At 60.5% G+C, this 24,418-nt stretch overlaps 1 protein-coding gene across 2 annotated transcripts in view; it reads left to right on the top strand.

The window, feature by feature from the left end:
• Window positions 1–24,418, top strand: part of OSBPL5 (oxysterol binding protein like 5) — a 66,291-nt gene that overhangs the window by 16,663 nt on the left and 25,210 nt on the right. For both annotated transcript variants that reach the window (XM_070358881.1, XM_070358880.1), the window contains exons 2-3: window positions 16,488–16,626; window positions 18,569–18,651. In XM_070358881.1, coding sequence (XP_070214982.1) covers window positions 16,509–16,626; window positions 18,569–18,651 — 201 coding nt within the window. In that variant the 5' untranslated portion in view covers window positions 16,488–16,508. The remainder of the gene's footprint in view (window positions 1–16,487; window positions 16,627–18,568; window positions 18,652–24,418) is intronic.

The following is a 24,418-nucleotide window of genomic DNA, read 5'->3' as shown; positions in this document are numbered from 1 at the left end:
GTCTGCAGCCCACCGGGGGCCAGACACTGTGGACCCCAGGTGACGCCCCCGGCTCCTCTTCCCTCTCGTATCACTGCTGACGCTGAGCCTGCATCACTGTGTCTCTGGCCGTCCTCGTCTCGGGGGGCGTGCGGCCTCCAATCCACCGATGTCATCCGTTTGGTGTCCTCAGAGGCACCTGGCTTGTTGCGGGGGAGGATGGGGCTGTAATCTTGCGTGTATTTCTTCTCTCGCCTCAAGGCTTTTATGACTTCTCCCCTGAAGCCTTCAAGCGCGAGCTTTAAGGCCATCCCTTTTGACTTGGCAGCATGGAAAATGTGAAATATCGAAGCAGAGAGGTCAGTGTAACTGAGGCTCCCGCGACACCCCGTGGTCCCCACTGCCGCCCCCGGGTGTGGCTGCCTCTCATCTCCCTGAATTCTGGTTTAAAATAGACCTTCGTCTTCACCTCCTGCCTGGCGCCCCTGCTTCCTCCTGCTTTCGTTGCCGGCCTTTGTAGCTGCCCTCAAAGCCCGTGTTTGTGGTGGGGGGTCCGGCTCTCTGGGCGGGGTCCTGGGACAAGGGCCCCTGGCCATCTACACACGGCCCTGGAGAGCAGAAGGCAGCAGGGAAGGTTCTAGAAAGTCTCACTCCGGACACCTCCGTGACCTTGAGGAGCTCCTGGAGGGGTTGAGCCCACCCTCCCCAGAGACCCCCAGGAGAGACTCCAGCACTGTCTTCTCCACACCTGTTGGAGCCCTGCATGGGCCTCTGGGCCATGCGTCCCCAGCCTCTGCCTTTGCAGTGTCCCCCGTGTCCTCCCCACCCCCTGCAGTCTCTTCTTGGCCCCTTGGAGCAGCTCCGAAGGTGGAGAAGGGGTCACAGCCTCAGTCAGCCGAGTCTGGTTCCTGGGTGCCTGCTGTATGCATATCCCTCTGGGTTAGATACCCCCTCCCACCCAACGAACGTCATCGGTAGAATCTGCTACACACCGAACGCTCCCTGGCACTGGGGCTGCAGGGACAAGCCAGGGACCCCACACGGGCGCCCTGCCCCCAGGAACAGAGGAGGTTCTGCAGCAGAGATTCTGAGATGTCGGGGAGGGGAGGCATGTGAAGGGCGGGATGGGGGAGCAGTCCTGGGCTGCCAGATGGGGTGCCAGGAGCTGACGGCCTCTCAGTGGGGCTGGCGTAGCCACGGGCACCTGGAAAACAGGTCCTGATCCACTCCAGCCTGGAGGTAGGAGACCTGCACGTGGGGCAGCTTGGGGGTTGTTGGCTGCTGAAGAGGGGGTCCAGGTGGACCCGATGGAGGGGCCCCAGGCCAATCCACACTCCTCTAGGACCCTTGGCCACCTGCCCATGCAAAGACCATCTCCCCCAAGCCCAGCTCCAGGCCCAGCATCTTTGGCTTCTCATTTATTTTCGGCCAGGTGCCAGCTCTGCTGGGGGCATGCTCTGCAGTAAACAGGGCGCATGCTTGTCGTGGGAACGCATACAAGACTGAGAAGGTCAAGTGGGCTGTCTACCGTTTATGTCACCCTGCCCTGGAGTCGCCGTGTCATGGCCCCCTCCTCCATGCTGTGGCTGTGGCGTGGTCTCTTTGCCCGTGGCGTGGCCTCCGTGTCCGTGGCGTGGTCTCTGTGCCCGTGCCATGGTCTCCGTGTCTGTGGCATGGTCTCTTTGCCCGTGGCATGGTCTCCGTGTCCATGGCGTGGTCTCCGTGCCAGTGGCGCGGTCTCCGTGTCCATGGCACGGTCTCCGTGCCAGTGGCATGGTCTCCGTGTCCATGGCGCGGTCTCCGTGTCCATGGCGCGGTCTCCGTGCCAGTGGCATGGTCTCCGTGTCCATGGTGTGGTCTCCGTGTCCATGGCACGGTCTCCGTGTCCGTGGCGCGGGTCTCCGTGGCCGTGGCGTGGTCTCCGTGGCCGTGGCGTGGTCTCCGTGGCCGTGTTTAGCATCTGCTGCATCACCCTTGGTTTTCTCGCCTCCTACCTGCCGATGGGTGTTTTCACTCCTGAAAATATGCCTGCAGAGCGAATCCTCCTGCATGGCTCCTGCCACAGATATCGACTGTACGGATCTCACGCCCTGTACTAAATTTCCAGAATCACCCTTGAGGGGTGATTCACGTTTGATTCACACTCACAAACTACCTTCCAGAGGTCACACCTTGTCCTCCTTCCCTCTGTCCGTCTATCTCAGGGCCGTGTGCCCACAGGGTTTCTGTCGGGCTGACCCATGGGGCACAAAGGGGTGATTCCTGCCTACCGGCAGGCCACAATCTATCATCCTGGGACACTCAAGGTCAAGTCAGGTTGACCAGCAGAGTCCGAGGCTCTGTCAGCCATCTGGGGACATGGCATCCCACCCCGAGGGCTGCAGACAAGTGTCCCCTCCCCCCAGGCCTCCACGAGGGTCACCTGGGCCCTGCAGGCCCCGGTCCAGCCCCAGTCCCCAGACAGGGCCTGGCCGGACCAGATAGGCCTCTGCCACTCGAGAAGGCTTCCTGAGGCCACACGGAGGGCAGGTGGCCCGGGGCTCAGCTGCAGGACGACACCACCCTGGTGTCCTGGGGACCTGATGAGCTGTCCGGCTGGTCCTGCACCCGGCGTCTGCACAGAAATCACCTTCCCTGTGACCCGCGGTCTGTCCTTCTCACTCTGGAGCTGGGGGAGGACTGAGCCCTCGTATCCGTCTCCCTGGTCTTGGTTCTGGAAAATAAAGCTTGGGCAGGACCCCCGGAGGCAGAGCTGGGGCCTGGACCCGCCCCCACCCGCTGGTGTCCCCAGCCTGGGTCCCCTGTGCACACCCTTGCCCCCTGGAGAAGGACCCGTGTTCATCTCTGGGCGTTGAGGGGGCACCGGAGCACCGAGACCTCTCTGAGCTCAGCCAAGCCGTGTCTCAACTCCCCGCCCCAACCCACGCACAGGGCAGGGATGGGCAGGCAGGGCTTCAGGGTCACATGAGCAGTAGAGGCGCCGGGCCCCCTTGGTAAGTGGGCCCTACGCCCCAATCCTCTCGGGGTCCCTGCTGCTCTGGGCCAGGCCCTGCGGAGGCCAACGCCACCCTCTGGCGGTCCCAGGATCACCCCTCTCCCCAGGGGAGACCCACCCGCTTCCCATGACCACACGCTGGTGGCTCACAGGCTCTATAGAAACCAAGTGACCCAGGGCCTGAAACAGGCAGGCGGTCGGAACCAGCCAGGCGCTCATCCCCAGGTCCAGAGCCGTGCCCGTTGCCACAGCCCAGTGCCCTCTCACGCTGGGGTCTCACATTCATTCTCTCCCCCTCCCTCCCAGTGGCCCCCAGGTCTTTAGCGACCCCCTCTCCACCCTCCCACAGAGCGCACCGCTCATCCCCTGCCCCCCGCGAGCTCCAGATGACTGTCCAGGGGTCTCCCCGACGTGAGCATCAGCCAGAAACGACCGTCCGTTGCTCTGGGTGCCTGGGGCCGAGGCTCCTGGGCTGGTGGGGCCCGGGCAGGGGCGGGCGGTCTCCTCCACCGCACTCTAGCTGGGACGCCTGGACGGCCCTCAGCCCACCCAAACCGTCCAGGGGCGCTTCTGGGTGATGCGACTTTCCCCTCGTCCCAGGAGGCCCACAGGCCCAGGTTCCGTCCAGCCTGGGTTCTGGGTCAGCCTTGGGCCCCCTCCCTGCCTGACCCACCTGTAAGTATGTAAGTAAGTGTTAGTCGCTCAACTGTGCCCAACTCTTTGTGACCCCATGGACTGCAGCCCACTAGGCTCCTCTGTCCGTGAGATTTTTCAGGCAAGGGTACTGGAGTGGGTTGCCATTCCCTTCTCCAGGGGATCTTCCCATCCCAGGGATCTAACCTTGGTCTCCTGCATTGCAGGCAGATTCTTTACCGACTGAGCTATAAGGGAAGCCCGACTCACCTGTAAAATGCCCCTCAGCTCTTGATGGGTCAGGGTTGGGGGGAACTTGAGAGTGTGATACCTCCCATATATCTCATCTGTGACTCTCAGGCCCCCAAGAACACGGCCCTGGGATGTGCAGGCTCCCGGGACACGGCCCCTCCCAGCCTCAGGGTCCCCAGCCAGTGCTGGGCTTGGGGGCAGGGCTGGCTTGCTGAAAGCTTTAGTGCGTGTATATGCGGGGGTGGGGGGTGAAACGGGGTGACGCCGAGCTGCGTGCTGCGGCCAGCACCAGGTCTGGAGGGGAGTGGAAGGAGGGGACACCCAGTGCCGGCCCAGGATCCAGGAGACCGGGGCAGGGACGTGTGAGGCTGCCTGACATCTGGGACCCGGGGCCGGGGCCACTGGCTCAGTGGGAAAGCTGACACCTCCCAGGGGCTTGCGAGGGGAGGTTGGGGGGCACTCCATGTCAGGGGCAGGGCCGGGGGCATCTGGGGCTGGAGCCCTAGGAGGTTAATCAAAGGGCTGACGGGGTACAGGTGACAAGGCTGAGGGGGATGGGGACGGGTGGGTTCTGGTGGGCGCTGGCCTGACCCGGGCGCGCAGGAAGGGCCTGCCCGGGTGTGGGCGGAGGGACAAGGGCCCCCGGGGCACCTGCAGGCCAGGCGTGGGCGGCGGTCCCCCTCACCCCACCCTGGGTCTCTGCTGGGCTGGGTCCCCCGGAAACTCCTGCAGTGAGTTGGATGGTGGCCCCGCTTTTGGGGTCTGAGTCCTAAACCCGGAACCTGTGAACGTGAGCTTCCTTGGAATTAGGAATTCACAGGTGTGGTTCAGTGCAGGGTCTCGGCCAAGGTCATCCCAGACTATGTGCTGGAGTCTTGAGTCCAGTGATTTAGGAGAAAAGGGGAAGACGAGGGAGGTGTGAGACCTGCAGGGGAGGCAGAGACTGGAGGGAAGTTCCCGCAAGTCCTGGGGCACCTGGGGCCCCAGATGCCGGAAGCGGCAGGAAGGAGCCTCCAAGGACGCAGCCCTGCCCAGACCTTGATTTCGGACCCTGGGAGAGAATCCGTTTCTGTGTTTACACTGCCCACCTGAGGTCCTCTGTTGCAGCCGCCCCAGGACTCCGATACAGCCCCTCTTAGAGGAAACTTGCCAGTTCTCCCCCAAAAGCCTCAGGATCCAGAAGCCACCACTGTCACAGCCACCTCTACCGTCAGCGGGGGACAGGGGACCCTGGCTGCTGTGGCCCCCAGCCTGCGGATGGAGGAAGGCCCTGCTGGGTGGAGCCACCCGGCCTCTGGCTCCTCCCACTGGCCTTCACTGCCCCGGGGAGGGGGATTGTCGAGCCTCCTGCCCCATCGGAAAGCACAGCCTGGAGGGGGTGGCCCTGCAGTCTCGGCACGTGGGCCCCCCACACATCAGATAATCCAGGGCTCTGACCCCTCCTGAGACCAGGAAGGGCGCTGCCCGTGGGGTCTGGGTTGGGGCTGCCCCTTGAAACCAAGGGACAGCGTTTTAGGGTGAATGAGCGCCCAGAGAGCACCGACTGGCAGGCTGGGGACCCTGAGGTGTCCCCGAAAGGCAGGCGTAGACGAAGGGGCAGCGGGCTGTCTGGCCGCGGCCCAGCAAGCAGGTATCCGTAAAGCTCAGCCCCACCAGAGGGACGTGCTTGACCCTGAGCCGGCCTCCAAGCGGTCCCTGTGTCCCCCACCGCTCTTGCTCTCGTTTCCAGCTGTCACTTGCTGCTCACGAGGCGCCTGCACGCCTCAGAACTTGTCATTTCATGGTGTGACCAGCGTGTTGGGGACAGACCCAGATTCCGGTCTCGGAACCTAAGGACATGCCCTGCCCTGTCTCCTCCCCTGGGTTTAGTGGGGGCATTTCTCAACCCCAGGGGGGGTTGTCAGGGGTCTCAGGACCTTTCTCCAAACCTCACTGGGGGCTCAGATGATAAAGAATCTGCCTGCAATGCAGGAGACCCACATTTGATCCCTGCGTTGGGAAGATCCCCTGGAGAAGGGAATGGCTACACACTCCAGTATTCTTGCCTGGAGAATCTCTTGGACAGAAGAGCCTGGTGGGCTACAGTCCATGGGTCGCAAAGAGTCGGACACAGCTGAGCAACTAACACTTTGAGTGTCTCCACTGGACAAGACACGGTGGTGGGACTTGACTTGGGCGGCCGCCAGTGGGGTCTGCAGACCACAGGCCTGGTGAGGGGGCCGTGGGTCCATGCCCCGGAGCTTGAGATTGGCCAGAGGCTGGAGGGGCCAGCGGCCCCCGTGATTGTGATCGATGAAAATCTTGAAAATTTGAGTTGTTTTTTTTAAAAGAAATAGCATCCATCATCGCTTCTGCATCGGGCCGTCTAGGCAGCTCCTCTCGGCGCTCCACTCCTTTCCACATCCACGAACTCTCCACAGTGCGCGTGGACCGCAGATGGGCTAGCCACGGGTCAGCTGACGGACGTCTGGGCTGCCTCCACGTGCTGGCCGCCGTGGGCGTGTGTGTGCACACGTTGCTTGTGGACGTAGGTTTTCATTTCTTTCCCGTTTTTCTTTTAGTCTCGCTGGGGGCCCTTGGCGTGCCCCCCGCCATGTTTTGTGGGTCAGGCCAATGTCACGCTGACACGTTGGCCCCAGGAAGCTGGGTGCTTTCGAGGGGGGTTTGCTTGGGGCCAGACGGTGGGGTCCGTCGGAGGGTCCGGTGAGCGAAGGGGCTGGAGGTGAGACCAGAGGGCCTGCAGAGGTGGGGGCCACACCCCCGAGATGTCAGGTCACCTTCCTGGACCATCCCTACCGCGGCAGGATCTGTGGGCACCCTGGGCCCAGTGCTGGCCTGGTCCCACCCAGCTGGCGGGGCCTCTTTCTCCACGCGGCCGACAGAACTGGTTTCCCCAGAAACCACAGGGACGGACAGGTGGAGCTGTGACTGGGTGGCCCGCAACCTGACGAGGGTTCCCCAGGGGCTGCCCCCTTGGTTATCCCAAATGGGCCTGGAAGGCGGGGCTCCCGTTCCTGCCCAGGCAGTCAGCAGTGAATAAGGCCCTTGAACCGGAGGCTGGATGGGGCGAGGAGCCATGCAGGAAGAGCCTGTGGGCTCCCTGCAGAAGTGCAGACAGCCCCTGGGCTGTGGGAGGACCAGGGCCACGCACAGCACACAGTGGGTGTTCACGGATCGGGCTGCAGAGGAGCGGCCACCCCAGCCCAGGACCGGAGGCGAGAAGGGCGACCCGTTCACCCAGAGGGTCCAGGCAGGGGCAAGGACAGATCACAGCCTCGTAAACGTTCTCCAGAGCTCCTCTCCTGGCTGTCAGGGCAGCTCCGCCACGGTGGGGTGACCCCCAGGGTGGCCCAGCACGCCTGCCCCGGGTGACCTGGGAGTCGGGGCTGGTGCCAGCCGGCCGCATGGTCCTGGGCGAGCCAGCTCACCCTCCTGACCTCAGTTACTGCATCTGTAAAGTGGAGAGAAGGCAGGGAACTGGAGCTTTGGGTCTTTGTTGCTTCCAAGAGCTAGCATCCTCCCAGCCCCTGCGGGGGTGTCAGGCAGACAGGATGGGGAGGGGCGTGGTGCCTGCTGCCCACCCGCCAGCTCCTCTGGTATGGGGCAGGGGGTGATGCAGGCGTGCATGCGCCCTGGGGGGGCTGCCGCTGTGGGGGTATTAGGACTGTCCGGCAAGAGGGAGTTTTCAGTTTACACAAGGATTCGCCCCTGATGTTAGAGAAGCCAGGCCCCCTCCTGTCCTCTTCTTGCACTCAAGTTGTGATGAAACCCCCCCAAACCCAACTCCTGGAAACCTCGGTGAGTCCTGCACCCCAGGGCTAGGTAGACTGGGCTCCAGCCCTACGGGAAACCCCACGGTGAGGGGCCACGGTGCTGGGCGGGAGGGTGTCGGGGGCCCACACCCGGTGCAGAACGTCCTGAAGGAAGCAGGCGACGGCTGATCCCAGGGGAGCAGGAAGCCCAGGGGCATTGCCCTCCAGAACTTGGGTCCCCAGAGCAACATCCTTCCCTGCCAGGAGCAGTCGTGACGTGGACCGCGCCCTCCTGCTTAGTGAGTCCCCGGGACTCTCAGTGATGGGGGGACTGCTCACTTGAAGGCCTCAGAGGACGCCAGTGCCACCTCCGTAAGCAGGGGTGGGACCAGGGCTCTTCAGGGTCCCAGGAGGTGGTCATCCGAATGAGGCTCTGTCTCTCCTCCAGCCTCGAGGCGCTGAGGGCAGGGCCAGCAGCTGCGTCCAGGGTGGACAGGGGGCTCCAGCCTCGGATCTGGAGCCTTGTTCCCTAAAGAAGAGCGATTCAGGGGGCACAGCTGGGGAAGGAGGCTTCACCCCGACCTGGACAAGGCCAGGGAGGGGTTTTATGGAGTCCAAAGCCAGTTGGGCATTAAAGAGGAGGCTGTAGGATTGCATGTTAAGTGGGTGCCCTCGGACGTGTGGCTTCTACATTGTCGTTAAGTCACTCCGTCGTGTCCGACTCTCTGTGACCCCATGGACTGCGGCAAGCCAGGCTTCCTTGCCCTTCACCATCTCCCGGAGCTTGCTCAAACTCATGTCCATTGAGTCAGTGATGCCATCCAACCATCTCATCCTCTGTCATCCCCTTCTCCTCTTGCCCTCAGTCTTTCCCAGCATCAGGGTCTTTTCCAATGAGTTGCCTCTTCCTATCAGGTGGCCAAAGTGTTGGAGCTTCAGCTTTAGCATCAGTCGTTCCAGTGAATATTAAGGACTGATCTCCTTTAGAATGGACTGGTTGGATCTCCTTGCAGTCCAAGGGACTCTCAAGAGTCTTCTCTAGCACCCCAGTTCAGAAGCATCAGTTCTTCGGCGCTGTCACGTTCTTAAAGGCAAAAGGTGGCTCCTGTAGTGTTTGTTGGTTTTTTTAATTTCAGCTTTTAAAACTTGAAATACGGTTAATTTACAATGTTGTGTTAGTTTCAAGGTACATCAAAATGATGGTTATCCATACACATATGTTTTTCTACAGATTCTTCTGCATTATAGGTCATTCTAAGATGCTGAGCGTGGTTCCCTGTGCCACACAGTAGGTCCTTGTTGTTTATTTGCCTTATATATAGTAGTTTGTATCTGTTAATCCCAAACTTCTCATTTCTCCCTCCCCATTTCCCCTTGGTAACCATAGGCTTGCTTTCTGTCTGTGAGTTATAGTGTGTGTGGTACGTAGCTGGTTCTTAGCACAGTGAAAGTGAAAGTCGCTCAATTGTGTCCGACTTTTTTGCGACCCCATGGACTAACTATACAGTCCAGTCCATGGGATTCTCCAGGCAAGAATACTGGAGTGGGTCGCCTTTCCTTTATCCAGGGGCTCTTCCCAACCCAGGGACTGAACCCAGGTCTCCCGCGTTGCAGGCGGATTCTTTACCAGCTGAGTCACAAGAGAAGTACATAGTTGGTTCTTGGCGTAAGCTCAGTTTTTTTAACCCAGACCTCTGATCACGCTTCTCTGTCTCCGCCCTCCGGGGCCACACCAAATAGAAAGGGCTGCATGCCTTCTCTGTATGCCAGGCTGCGCGCCCGACAGAGCATGGGAGGCAGGGAGGGGGATCGTCAAGAACCGATGCCCGGCTTTCCTGCACATCGTGTGACCTGATGCCCGGCTTTCCTGCACATCGTGTGACCCGATGCCTGGCTTTCCTGCACATCGGGCAGGGCGCTTCTGCCTGCAGTGTGGCCGTGGCTAGTTCTGGGAAAAACTGGAGCATAATTACTGCACGGCGTCCATCCCTCCGGATGCTCAGGGCCGTCGTGCAGACCAGCTGAGGTGCCGGCTGTGGCCCACGTGTGCGTGTCTGACTCACGTTCCTGTTCCGTGGCGTGGTGGCGTCCACAGTCACTCTGGTTCCTCCCAGCTCCGTCGGGGTCCCGCCTCCCAGCCCCTGGTGTGTCCAGCGCTTCAGGTCAGCAGCCAGACTCAGGCATGAGGTCACCTGGGGGCCCACGTCCACCTGCTGCTTCCAACGCTGGACTGAGAGCGGGCAGGCCGGACCTCAGCGGACGTCGTGCCCTTGGCCCTCTCCACCCCACCCCAGAGCCCCATCCCCAGGATGCAGTTTGCATCTGAAAATCAAGCTCTCGGTGGGACCGGCAGGCAGGGTCGGGGCGGGACGGCCTGGGATCAGGCCTGCCGCGGGGCCCACGTCGGAACAGGCCACGGTGGCCCCACTCTCTGGAGCTGGGCGGGTTGGCTCTGCCGCAGGGGACGTGCACATAGGCGGCACTGGCTGTGCCAGTTGGCCCGGTGCTGGTCAGGAGGCCAGGTGGGCGGTGCCAGGGCCTGGCCCTGCCCGTGGCCACGTGACCCGGCTGAGTCAGCCGAACACCCAGGCAAGGAAGGGCAGGCCACTTCCGGCCCCTCTCCCCGGGGCTCAGCCGCTCTGAGGTGGCCTGTCCGGGAAACGTCTCCCTGGGGGAGGCTGGGCTCCCACCCTGTCCCTTGGGATCCTGCCTCCCCTCCTGGTTTCTATCCCTGCCCTCAGCCGTCTCCGAGGTACAGGGGGGCAGGGGGCTTGAAGCTGTGCCGCCTTGATGGGACCTTGGCCCAGTCTGAGCCCTCGGACTTCACATGGCGCTTTCCCCTCCTGGGACGTTGGTTTCTGCGCCTTTAAAATCGGGTCATGAGATCTGCTCCCCTCATCCCTCAGGTGCCATGAGAATCGCATCACGTGGGACAGTGTGTGAAAGGACCCCAGGGCCCTCGGGGGGCCTGTCCTCAGCACAGAGCCCGCAGGAGCCCCAGGTCCAGAGTTCTGAACGGTGGTGTGCCGTGTCGGGGTGCTCCCCCGTGTTCCCATGGGGGCTGCTCAGGCTGCCCAGTTTGAGCCCCAAATGCTGGGACCAGCCAGGCGACAGTAGGCAGGGTGTGTTTCTGGACCTTTATGAGGCTCCTCTGGGCAGGGACCCCATGGTCGCCAGCCTTGGGGCCCCAGCAAATTTCTGGAATGCAGATTGGTGTGGACACGGCGGCCGGGGTCCTTTCCCTGACAACTGCCATCCTTCCCTGGGCTCTGCTGACCCTCCGTTGGGTGTGCAGACAGAGAGCCAAGCAAGCAGGCTTCATCCTCGAGCTCATCTGTGATTTGGGGGCATTTCGCCCCTCGCCTTTCATAATCATTCCGTTCAAGCAGAAGTGGATGCACTGTGAGTGTGGGCACGTTGGTGGTGTGGGGGCCAGGCTGTACGTGCCTGCTTCTCCCACCTCCATTGATTCATGGAGAGCCCCCAGCAGCCCAGCACCGCCCCTCCACTGCCCAGGAACACCTCCCCTGCTTCCGCCAGCACAACTGGGCCGGTGTGACCCTGGGCCAGCGGTGGGAACGCTAACCAGGCAGCCGTGGGCACCCTGGGTTGGCCCGTCAGCCTCTGCAGGGGACTTTGTCACCTCCATTCAGAGCAACCCCCACCTTCACAAATAGGGACCTAACAGAGGCCACGCAGACATTGCAGGCAAGGCGGGATGCCCCCCACCCACTTCCACGCCGCAAAGCGGGATGTGCAGCAAGCCCGGGGTTCTGTGGGATTCCTTCCCAGAGCCTCAGCCCTTCCCACCTGCCCAGGCCACTGTGGCCCTGCGGATTCCAGCCCCGGAGAAGCGGGCTGCGCGTCCTTCCAGTGTAGCCGCCAACGCCCCAGCGACCTTTCGTCATGAGGATCGCGTTGTTCTGGCTGGAAAGTGGGCGTCGGAGGGTGGAGGGAGGGGACAGCGTTTAGAGGCACAGACTGCTCGGAAGGCAGCTTCCAGCAGGTCAGCACAGGCAGTGTATGGGCCCCCAAGTGGGACACTGTGGGCGCTGTGCCTGCTCTCCCCGCCTAGCTGTTGGCCACTCGGCCTTGGCTCAAGACAGAGAGCTTGTCACCTGCCAGGTGCCCGAGCCGGTGCTGGAGCTCAGAGACACGGGGCTGGGCCAGGCAGCTCAGAGCCTGACCTGTAGTCTGTCTCTGGGCCGGCACTGCGTGGGACCCAGCTGCCCCCGACATTGGGGAGCTTTCAGGCCCTGGGGGGACACGGAACTGAGGAGCCTGCTCAGACCAGGGCAGGTAGGGCGGGGAGAAGGGGCCGAGCCAGGAGTCAGGGCTGCCTCCCCTCCTGGGCTCCACTAATGTCCCCCACCTGCACCCCAGGGCTGGGGTTCCTGCCCGCTGGGTGGGCCCCCAGCAGCACCCCCTCCGCCCACCGTGGAGGTGAGGTGGAAGCCTGCCGCACCTGCGCCCTCAGCTTTGCAGCTCGTGCCTTCCCAGGCCGTGGGTCCAAGCCGGCAGTGTAGTGGCTTCCCTGGGGGCTCCCGGTCTGCAGACCCCTCCTCTGCGCTCGGCAGGGATGGGCTCCCCTCCCCACCTCCACCCCGCCTCCTGGCCTCCACAGTGAGCCCCCCTTGGGGGCCCCGGGGTCTCTGGACTGTGGCTCCCCTCTTGAAGAAATGCCCGAGGCTCCTCACCGGGGTATCAGGGCCCCACACACGGGCTGTGCTGGGGACCATCCCTCCAGGCCCCACAGTGTCCACTCAGACCCTTGGACTCCGTGATCATAAGCACCAGACGAAGCCACAGCCGGATGGTGGGATCGGCGTCCTTCACGGCCCCTGGGGAAGGACTTGAGGGCCATCGACCGAGGGCCAGCTGGGCAGATGAGAGTCGTCCCAGTGACCAAGGGCAACGGGAGGCTGTTACTATCACAAGAGCTCAGCCCGGCCCTCAGAGGCCAGAGAGGCCAACGAGAGGAAGGTGCACAGTGGCCTCGGACAGCCCAGGTGGGAGGAATCAAGGCTCCAAGTGCCCACGGCGGGGCCAGAGAGAGTGTGCCCTCCAGAGAGAGTGCCCTGAGTGCTTGGGCAGCTGGCGCCCAGGCCAGGACAGAGGGAGAGGGCTGCCCACCGTGGGTGCGGTCCTGACTGCCGCTGGCCCAGCTGGGAAGTCTGTTTCCTCACCCATCCGTTCTTCCTTCCTCCATCCTTATCTCCATCGTCACGGACTGGCTCCCATAGGGGTCTCCCCTTCCAGCGCTGCAAGCCTTCAGCTTTCCCCAGGACAAGGGGAACCGCCGCCCAGGGCTCAGTCAGCCCAGCATCAGGCCGGCGGTCCTCCCGGCTCGGAGCCTCCGAGGGTCTGCAGATCCTCCAGGCGCAGCCGGATTCCTCCTGCCTCCTGGCGGTGCGTGGAGGGCAGGGCCTCATCTGCACCAGGCGTGGCAGGAGGAACTTCACCAGGGTTCCCGTGGAAATCGGCCCCAGACCGACCCTGACCGCCTCTCTGAGGTCCCCCCTCCCTGGACCCACGGAGGAGGAGGAGGCCCTAAGCCCAGGGGCAACTGGGCTGCCTTCTTCACCCCAGGTCCCAGGGTCTCCTTGCCCTCGTGCCCCCTGCCAGTCCCTGGGCCTGGCTCTATGGAGACACAGCAGACAGGAGGGACAGCGCTGTCCCCTCCCTGGAGCTTGTGTCCTGTGGGGGAGGAGAGCTAACAGACGAAGGAACGCGGAGTGACACGGCAGCAACTTGGACTGCGCCGCGGGGACGTGGAGTCGTGTGAGACAGGGGCGGGGGGCGGGTGGCAGCCTTCTGGGAAGTGACATTTGATCCAAGGGTGGAATTCGAGAAGGACCCGGCCAACCAGACAGACGGAGATGTGGGTGAGGGCGTTCGGGGGGGGCCGCGTCCAAGCAGAAGCCCCAGCGGGCACGGGCATGTTTGAGGAGCATAAAGGGGACCAGTGTGGCTGGGGCAGAGTGGGTGATGGAGCCAGGCAGGGAATGAGGTGGGAGGAGCAGGCCGGGGACCTGATGGTCTGGAAAACAGGGACCAGGAGACAGAGGCCGGACTGTGCTCCAAAGGCACAGAGGAGCCCTGGGGAGAGCAGGCCTGGATGTACCTCTGAAATGAACAGAGCAGCGTCTCCGCCTCCATGGCCTTAAAGGAGACCATGGATGGCAGCCAGGGGTGGGCACTGGGCAGCCCCTGAGGCCCTGCTGGAGAGGAGCCACCCCTGCCATCCAAGCAGGTCAGAGGGGGCCTGCGGAGGCCTGCGCCTGGTCTGGGGAGTCAGGACACAGAGCGGGTATCCACAGGTGCGTCCTGGCACTGCCCTCGGATTGGGGCTGTCTGCTCTGGGCCAGCAGTTCAGCCATGGAGATGTCACCACTGATGTGTCTGATGGAGAAGGCAATGGCACCCCATTCCAGTGCTCTTGCCTGGAAAATCCCATGGGCGGAGGAGCCTGGGAGGCTGCAGTCCATGGGGTCGCTGAGGGTCGGACACGGCTGAGCGACTTCACTTTCACTTTGCACTTTCATGCATTGGAGAAGGAAATGGCAACCCACTCCGGTGTTCTTGCCTGGAGAATCCCAGGGACAGGGGAGCCTGGTGGGCTGCCGTCTATGGGGTCACACAGAGTTGGACATGACTGAAGTGACTTAGCAGTAGCAGGAAGGAAGGGAAGAAAGGAAATGAGGCTGCTCACTGACTATCTAGAGAGATTCACCGGGGGTGGTGGAGGGGAGAGACTGGATGGATGGATGGATGGATGGGTAGATGGGTGGATGGATGGATGGGTGGGTAGATGGATGAGTGAATTAATGAACGGATGGATGGATGGATGGATAGATGACTGGATAAATGGATGGCTAGGAAGTTGGTTAAATGGATGGACAGGTGGGAAGGTGACTGGATGGATGGGTGGAATAATGGGTGGATGTAAGGGAGAGAGGGAAGGTGGGAGGGAAGATGCTGTGGACAAGCAGATGGGGTGCTCCCAGACCAGTGAGGCCACTGGTCCCCGGTTGTTATCTGCGCCGGGGGAAGACATGCCTTAGGACCTGAGGAGAGAGGCAGCCAGGGGCCTCTGTGCCCGCCCCCCAGTGGAGCCAGGGCCCGTGACCAGATTAGGGAGCTGAGGGCAGGAGCCCCTCTGCCCGCCCCCAGTTTGCAAGACTCAGCCCCTGAGAGACGAGAGGCTCCTGGTGAGGGCAGCCTACCCGTGTCATCCCTCATCGCACACCCTGGGCCCCCGGGCAGGACCACGTCGGACTCACCTTGGCTGCCAGCCCAGTGCTTGCGAGAGCCCGGCTGCAGGAGTGGGAAGGCAGCGCCGCCTCTCAGGTGCTGGCTCCCTGGCCTGAGACGCACCTGGGCAAGCAGTGAGTGTTCACCAGGACTCCGACCAGCAGGGGCTGGACCCCAGACGCCCACCCTCACCTTCCCCGGCAGTGGGTTTGCTAGAAACCTGGCTGAACCGATGGGGGTGGGGGTGGGAACTCAGGAGCCAGGTTTGAGATGATTCTCAGAAAAAAATACCCAACCTCTCTGAAACCAGTATCCCCATCTGTAAAACGGCACAGGTAACCAGCTTGGCCAGGTGACACCGCAGTGGTGAGGAAGGGGAGGCCACTAGGCCCAGCTGCACCTCGGGGGCCCCAGGACCCCTGGGCAGGAAGCACAGAGAAGGTCCTGGGGCTGCGGATGGAGCCCTGGGCCACCCTGCCCCTCCAGAAGCCCCACCCAGGCACCCACTGTCCCAGCAGGAAAGGCTGCTATCTGCTGCTCCCACCCCAGGAAGGCCCAGGGCCGTGGGAGAAAGTGGGGCCTTTGTTCTGGGCTTGGCAGGAAGCCATCGCCCACCCGGGGAGGCGGCAGGGGGCACCCCCAGGCTTGGAAGAGAGGTTGGTCAGCCAGCCTCCGTGCAGCACGTCCTCAGGGAGAGGATAGAGTGCAGCATCGGGCCCGAGTCCCCGCTCTGCCAGTACCTGGCGGCTGCGACCACAGGGCTCTGGGGGCCATGATTTTCTCTTCTGTAAATCGGGCTGACGTCCACCGGCTGGCCCTGGCCCTGCTCAAGGTGGGGCTGCGAGGGGCGCGGGCGAGATGGGGGCGGAGCCGGGAAGGCGTGGTGGGGGCAGAGCCGGGAGGGCGTGGCCCGTCGGACCGGGAGCTCGTGGCCGGCATCGCAGGGGAGCTGGGAGGCAGGCAAGTGACTTGGGCCGACCTCGCCCTAAATTCACCTGCACTTTCTCTCCAGGCGCTTTGGGTGCAGGTGTCGGAAACCCAACCAAGGAGCTGAAGCAGGGGAGGGCTGGGGGGTGGTCTCACGGCGTCCTTAGGTGGGCTGGGCAGGCCGGAGTCAGGGCCAGCCCCAGCCCTCACCCGCGGCCCCTGGCGCCCTGGGCCGCCTGTCTCGCCCTCCTGCGGCCCCCTCTCGGGCAGCGCTCCGCCCTCCCCTTGTGCATCAACGCTGACCCCCAACCCGGAGCTCCATCCCCAGGGAGGGGACGGCGGGTGGCCCACGCTTCGCCGTGTCCAGGGTCCGACAGGGCCGCTTTAGTGCCAGCCCTTGGGTGGAGGGCAGAGGGTCCTGCCATAGCTGTGATGGCCAAACTGGCTGGTCGGGGCCTGGCTTCCGACTCGGGCCCTGAAAAGCCTGCACTCTCTCGTGCGGCCTCCCTGGGTGACCGCTCCGCAGGCCCCTGGGGCCCCTCACGTCCCGTTTTGGACCTGACTGTATGATGGGGCCCTGACTCTGGTGTCTCTGGTCCCCTTGCCGGGCGGGTGGCGGATGCCCGCGGCCTCCAGGCCACAGGCTGTCCCGGGCTCGGCGTAAGGTGTGACCAGCGCCCCCTCCTTCCTTTCAGAAGCCGCCCTGCGCCCACGCCATGAAGGAGGAGGCCTTCCTGCGACGACGCTTCTCGCTGTGTCCGCCCTCGTCCACCCCGCAGAAGCTCAGCCGGAACCTGCTCGTGGGTGGAGAACATGAGGTCGATGTGGGTCCAGGTCAGTGCCCATGGGGGGATGCGGTCACCTGGAGGCCGCGGGAGGGGCGGGGTCATCCCGGACCGTGTGACCTCGGACAGGTCCCTTGCCCTCTCTGTGCTGTCCTGGTCAGGGAGGGAGGGCGTCCACCATGCGGGGTTAATGAACAGAAGGCTCGTAGGGCCGGAGAACTCCGTGACCTAGGAGGCCAGGTTTCGCCCACTTGGCTGTGGAGGTCGAGCAGGGGGCTCCCCGTCCAGGCCTGGAGGCAGATCCTTGTCCCTGCAGAGGCAGTGCGGTGCGGTGGTCAGGCACCCTGACCGCAGCCCCCACCCTCAGGCTGGGGGACCCCGGTCCAGCGGCAGGGCCTCGGTTTCCTCATCTATGAAGTCGGGGAATATTAGGACTCGCGCTAGCTGCAGCAGAGTCCTGGGCCCTGGGTGGGGCCAGTTCAGACCCGCTGCTGTCGTGCTTGGAGATAAAGCGCGCAGGCCACCTGAGCCGGCCGCCGCTCTCACAGCTCCGGGCCTTGACCACCCACCCCCATCCCAACGCCCCACCGCCGCCCCCACAGAGCCCAGCGTGTCCTTCTGGTGGCCCCGAGGGGGTGGGAGAGGGGCCCCCTCTGGTGCCGCCCACCTACCCTGCTCCCATCACCTGCTTTGGAGCCGAGGAAGGGACCCCAGCCCCTCCAGCCCCTGGAAGAAGCACAGGCCCGGGTGGCAGGTGTGATGGGCAGGGCACGGAGGTGGGCATGGACAGGCAGAGAGAGGAGCCGGTGCCAGCCTCTGACTGTGGGGCGGCCCGCTCCCCGCTCCCACGGGGCCCCTGCATCCGCCCAGCTCAGGTGGTAGCATCCACTCTGGGAGGCTGCCCCCGACAGCCCCAGGCCGGGTCCCCCACAACAGCTCCTGAATCCAGTGCGCCTGGATGACAGGGCCCCTGGGGCATGGAGGGGGCCCCCGTCAGCAGCCAGCCCCGGGCTGTGGTCAGGGGAGGGGACGCAGGGCCGAGTGCAGGGGCGCGTGCTCCTTGGTGACCTCTCTGCCCCAGCGCGCCTGGCTGCAGGACGGGCTCACCACTCCCCGTCTCCACGCTGGCTTTTCTGCAGAGCGAGGCTCTCAGGCCAGGGCTGCGGGGAAGGGGGTCTGCAGACATTGCCCTCTGTGGGCCCTCTTCTCGCTTCCCAGTCAGCGTGGTTCTCCCCTGGTCATTGCCATGTCCGCTCCCGTGCAGGGACCAGGCAATCAGCCACCAGCCGCAGGAAGCAGGCGGGAGTGTCGCCCGCTTCTTCCTGCCTGTAAACCTGGGCTTTAGAAACGAGCGGCGGGTGGGGCAGCCACTCCCCCCAGGATCGAATCCGGGCACCTCAGGCCCCTCTCCCACCTTTCAGTCAACCCGGAGAGGACTCCTGCTGGGAAAGGGCATGGGGACAGTATCCACCCACCCCTCTCCGAGAGGCCGGCACTGGGGGCACTGGGGCTCCAGCCGGAGGACTGGGCTGTGGGAGGGGGTCAGCTGTAGTCTGGGTGCCCTGGACCTGCAAACTGGGGCTTGCCTCGCAGAACCCCAAAGGCCAGGCCACCCTGGCCTGGGATTCCCACCCAGCAGTGACCCCCCCTCCCTGCAGTGACTCCCATCCCAGTGGTGATACCCCCTCCCAGCAGTGACCCCCCCTTCCTCCCAGCAGTGACACCCCCCTCCCAGTGGTGATACCCCCTCCCAGCAGTACACACCCCTCCCTGCGGTGACCCCCCCTCCCAGCAGTGACCCCCCTCCCAGCAGTGACCCCCCCTCCCTGTGGTGACACCCTGTGTGGCTGGCTGGTGGTTATTAGATCTCTGGTTCCGCAACCACCTCCCGGGCTGGCTTCCTGCCCTGCCCAGGCTACTGGTGCCCGAGCCCTGCCTGCCGTGCACTGGGCAGCCCTGCCCCGGGCCTCACACTGGCCGCTCTCTTGCAGGGAAGGACATGGAGCCCCATGGCCCATCACCGACCCGGGATGAAGGGCCCCCAACCCCAGGCTCTGCCACGAAGGTGCCACCGGTAAGAGCCCGGCTGTGGGGGGTTCCGGGACAGGGGGCCTGCCCGAGGGCGGCAGGAAGTGCCCGAGGCATGGGCAGCAGGCGCCTGGCCCAGCTGCCACCCCAGCTCTCTGCTCTGAATCATGGAGGCTCCTGGAGCCAGAGTCACAGCGTGTGAGCTGCCTTCTCCAAGCTGCCTTTTTGGAGTGACACAGGACGGGAGATGGGGCCCAGAGAGGGCTTGGGGACAGAGAGTTACGGCACCAGGGGGCCGGGCCTGCTGTCATAAGGAACCCGCCCGGGGCTCAGCACTTCCGCCTCTGGCTTTGCCTGCACTCTGCCCGCACCTGCCCCCTCTCAGGGCCATGCAATGATCTGGAAAAGCACACACATGGGCACACACACACAGATACACACAGATGCACGTACATAGAAATACATATACTACACACAAATAAACATACACACAGATACACACGGATGTGCCTCCACACACAGATACGCACACATACAGATACGTGTACTATGCACAGATAAACATACACACACAAATATGCACACAGATATGCATAATTATCTTCCCTGGTGGCTCAGACGGTAAAGCGTCTGTCTACAATGAGGGAGACCTGGGTTCGATCCCTGGGTCGGGAAGATCCCCTGGAGAAGGAAATGGCAATCCACTCCAGTACTATTGCCTGGAAAACCCCTGGATGGAAGAGCGTGGTAGGCTACAGTCCATGGGGTCGCAAAGAGTTGGACACGACTGAGCGACTTCACTTCATGCATACATACACAGATACTCACAAATACACATACATACAGATACATATACCACACACAAATAAACATATACACACAGATACACAGATACGCATCCACACACAGATACACACACATACAGATACGTGTACTATGCACAGATAAACATGTACACACAGATACGCACAGAGATATTCCTGCACACACAGATACACATACACACACATACAGATACGTGTACTATGCACAGATAAACACATGCACACAGAGATACACCTGCACACACACATACACACATGCATGTGGATGCCTGCGTGCACACACATACAGACACATACACTATGCACAGATGAACATATACACACAGACACATGCACACACACCCCACATGCTCCACAGCCCAGTGCCTCTCAGGGGGACCCAGCCGTACCCCTCCAGGCAGAAGCTTCAATCCAGGGAGGGTGCGGGGGCCCAGGCACAGGTGTGGGGTGTTAGACATGCGCTTCCTCCCTGCAGAGGGTCTCAGGTCAAAGGAGCTGTGGCCCCTGGCTTGAGACCCCAGTTCTGGCTGTGGGGCTGGGGGCACACAGAGGCCAGTTCTCCCCACTCTGGCCACCCATAGGACCCCGTGACTGCAGCCTGGCTCCTCTGGGACCCCATGCCCCACTCTGCCAGACAAGGGGTTAGTGGGGGACACAGCCAGTGTCCCCCACCTCAGCCTCCAGGGCTGCCCACTGCTAAGAGCACACTGGGAATGCCTGCATTCGTGTGGAATTTGTTTAATTTAAAAACTTGTTTTGATTACAGTGAAATATATGTAGCGAAACGCACCATCCTAACCATGTCAGGCGCACGGCTCAGGGGCGCTAAGCACACCCGCACTGTCACCACCATCCCTCCTGAGAACCCTAGCATCTTAGAAAGCAGATGCCCTCGCCTCCGCCCCACCAGCACTCGCTCCCCGCCCCCTCCAGCACTCGCTCCCCCCCAGCACTCGCTCCCCGCCCCCTCCGCAGTCTCTTTCACTGTGAACTTGACGACTTTAGGGACCTCATGTGGGTGGATTCCCGGCGGATTTGTGATCGCCTTCTTTGTGTCTGGCTTATTTCACTGAGCATCGTGTCCTCAAGGCTCGTCCAGCTTGTAGCTGTGTCAGAATTCTCTGCCTTTTTACGGCCGAGTAATGTTCCATCGTGTGGTTGGCCTATGTTCTGTTTCTCCAACCATCTGTCAACGGACACATTTATTAGTTTAGATGTAGATTCATAAAAACCGTGAAAACATGGTTACTTGCCGGGGTCCAGCCCTGGTGGATCCAGGGAATTCCAAGCGGGACGGCGGCGGCGAGGATCAGAAAACAATTGCTTAATTAAACGTTAATTAAGGATATAAAGAGTGGTTAAATAAGGATAGCTCAATGAAGAAATTCAGTGGAGAAAAGAGGCTGAAATAAGGATAGTTCAGTGAGGAAATTCAGTGGAGAAAAGAGGCTGAATAATTCAGCCAGAAGGTGAGAGAAAGAACGACATGGGGAGACCAAGTTTCGGTGAACAAGGCCCGCACTTTATTTTCCAAAGTAGTTTCTATACCTTAAGTTATGCATAGAGGATAATGGGGGAAGGGGTAGAGTCCTGCAGTAAGCCAGGCTTTCTTCCTGCAAACTTACCATATGCAAAAGTTTAGGTGATTTGCATCATCTTCTGGCCTGGAAGCCTGTTAACATTTTAAGAAACTTATTTTTCTCTAAAGGTGATTATTCTAAAGTCAGGCGCCACCCTCCAAAAGCATTAGATAAAGTTGCATTCCTATAGGGCAAAGGTGTGGTGGGCTCAATCAAGAAAAGAATTAACTCAAGGGTCCAAGGTTACAAACATTAAAGCTACTACTTACACCAATTATATTAATAGATACACTGCCAGGGACACAGCAGGTAAGGGATATGGAAACTTAGCAGCAAACATGGCCCAACAAGTGAAAAACCCTTCACCAATACAATTTCTAATCAATCTTTTAACTGCTCAAAGGAATCTGTATTCAGACAGTTTAGAACATCTCATGCCTCTCACATGAGGCCTGAGGCTCTGAACAATCACGTGTGGCGGGAAAAACCTATTCAGGCAGGCTAGAGGACTTGCAAAGGAGTTTGTAGGTTGAAACACTGTCACACCCAGGAATTATTAACTGGAGCTGTAAGCTAACTCTTTTTTCAGAGAGAGGTAGTTGGGGACAGCCCCCCGTAAAGTCAGAGGTGTAGGTGAGAGCACAAAGCAGAAAGTAGGCAGACTCTGGTTTTGGGGGCAGATGCTCGAGAATTTCCAGGGGGACTCCTGAGGCTCGATTCCGCCTTTGCGTATGCCAAGCCTCCTTCCTCATGACCTTTGCCAGGGGCGGAGCTCCTGCTCCCGGCAGTTACTCCTTCTACAACCCAGTGAAACACGAAACCCAGTGAAAGCACTTTAAATGCAGTCAGGAGCACTGGGTTCAAGTGTCAGATCTCACTCCCTCAGTCAAGACATCCGGGCATCCTGTCCAGGCAAGACCTGCAGGTGCCAGGGACACAGTCATGGATGAAATGAAGTCCCGTGGAAGCAACCTGGGTGTCCATCGGCAGACGAATGGACGAGAAAGCTGTGGTGCAAACACGCAGTGGAGTATTACTCAGCCATTAAAAAGAATGCACTTGAATCAGTTCTAATGAGGTGGATGAAACTGGAGTCTATTATACAGAGCGAAGTCAGAAAGAAAAACACCAATACAGTATATTAACGCATATATATGGAATTTAGAAAGATGGTAACGATGACCCTATATGCGAGACAGCAAAAGAGACACAGGTCTAAAGAACAGACTTTTGGACTCCATGAGAGAAGTCGAGGGTGGGATGATTTGAGAGAATAACATTGAAACATGTATATTACCATATGTGAAACAGATCGCCAGTCCAGGTTTGATGCATGAGACAGGGCGCTCAGGGCTGGTGCACTGGGATGACCCTGAGGGATGGGATGGGGAGAGCGGTGGGAGAGGGGCTTAGGATGGGGAACACATGTACACCTGTGGCTGATTCATGTCAATGTCTGGCAAAAACCACCACAATATTGTGAAGTAATTAGCCTCCAATTAAAATAAATAAATAAATAAATTTTAAAATAAAGAAAATCACCCCCCACAAAAAAAGAAACGAAGTCCCCCTCTCCCGGAGCTTACGTTCCAGAGGGGAGATAGGCTCCAGACAAAACAAGTGAGCCTGGACACGGCCAGGGCCGTGGGAGGAAGGAAAGGACAGCTCTGGAAGCCCCAGGTACTTAAGAGAGACTCGGGGCTGCTATAGAGGGCGCAGTTCTGGGAGAGACACAAACTCTAATATATGTATGATGATAAACAGAACGTTTGTTGTCCACTCGCTCAGTCCATTTTTAATATGGACACATTTTTAATACATTAATAGTAGGTATTATGTTCTATATAAGCTTAATATAATATGTAATATTTAGTAGCATATTAAATATTTAGTGTGTAGGTCTTTATGTATATATACACACGTGCACGGGTGTGTGCACAGTTACTCAGTCGTGTCCAACTCTGTGCCCCCATGGACAGTAGCCAACCAAGCTCCTCTGTCCATGTGATTTCCCAGGCAAGAGTACTGGAGTGGGTTGCCATTTCCTCCTCCGGGGGTGGGGGGGTGGTGGTTGGTCTTTCCAACTCAGAGATCAAACCCGTGTCTCCTGCATCGGCAGGCAGATTCTTTACCACTGCCCCACCTGAGAAACCCATATATACACACACACACACACACATATAATACATATATTATATGAAAAATAATTGTAATATATAGTGGAACCATATGTCACCTTGTTCTGTATTTTCCAGGTCTCCTGTAAATGTGTTAACATACATTCATAGTGTAGTGCTAGTCGCTCAGTTGTGTCCGACTCTCTGCGACCCCATGGACCATAGCCCTCCAGGCTCCTCAGTCCATGAGATTCTCCAGGCAGGAATACTGGAGTGGGTTGCCATTTCCTTCTCCAGGGGATCTTCCCGACCCAGGGCTCAGACCTGCCTCTCCTGCATTGCAGGCAGACTCTTTACTGTCTGAGCCTCAAGCCCTAGATACTTCATAAATTTTTAAAAATTAAAATAAAAATAAATATATATTATGTGGTTTTGCAGGATATAAATTCAAGTAATATGAAGTCAACCATTTTGAGTGAATAATTCAGCAGCATTTCTTGCGTCCACACTGTGGTGCAGCCACCACCTCTGTCAAGCTCAGAAACGGTTCCGTCACCCCAGAGTGACCGTACGAGCGGTCACTCACGTCCCCTCCACCACCCACAGCCCCGCAGCCTCCACTCTGCTTTGCGTGTGTACGGACTTGCCTGTGCTGGACACGGCGTGGCAGCAGGGCCGTGCCACGTGTGGGGCTCTGTGACGAGCTGCTTCCACCAAGCCCCGTCCAGGCTGTGCCGGGTGTCAGGGCTGAGCCATGGTCCACGGGCTGGATGGAGCCGGGCGGTTGTCCGCTCGTCAACAGGGCACATGTGGGCCGTTTCCCCGTGAACACACGCGTGCAGGTGTCTGAGTCCCTGCTTTCATTCTTTGAGTTTGTACCTCAGAGTGGAATTGCTGGGCCAGATGGCAATTCTGTGGCAAGATGGCTTTCTAGAAGATTCTGTATTTGGCCTCTTGGAGAAAGCGCTGAGCGGTCTTCCTCAGCGGCTGCCCCGCGTTACAGTCCTGCTGGGGGGAAGGCGGGCACCCGTGTCTCACACCCGCACCGACGCGGCGGCTCCGGTTCTGTCTGGAGTCGTCCCCGTGGCCGTGCCCGTGGGTGTGAAGCGATGTCTCACCGTGGTCGGGTGAGCACTTTGCTGAGGACCAAGGGGGACGGGCGTTCTCTCACTGTCTTGTCGACCGCCCGAGAACCTTCTCTTCAAGCCCTCTGTCCACCTCTGCATCAGGCTCTTGTCTTTTGCCAGCTGCCCAGGTGGCGCTCGGGGTCAAGAGCCTGCCTCCCAGCGCAG

Source organism: Bos mutus, chromosome 22, assembly GCF_027580195.1.
Source record: "Bos mutus isolate GX-2022 chromosome 22, NWIPB_WYAK_1.1, whole genome shotgun sequence".
Taxonomy (NCBI): Eukaryota; Metazoa; Chordata; class Mammalia; order Artiodactyla; family Bovidae; genus Bos; species Bos mutus.
This window is presented reverse-complemented; position numbering and strand designations above follow the sequence as displayed.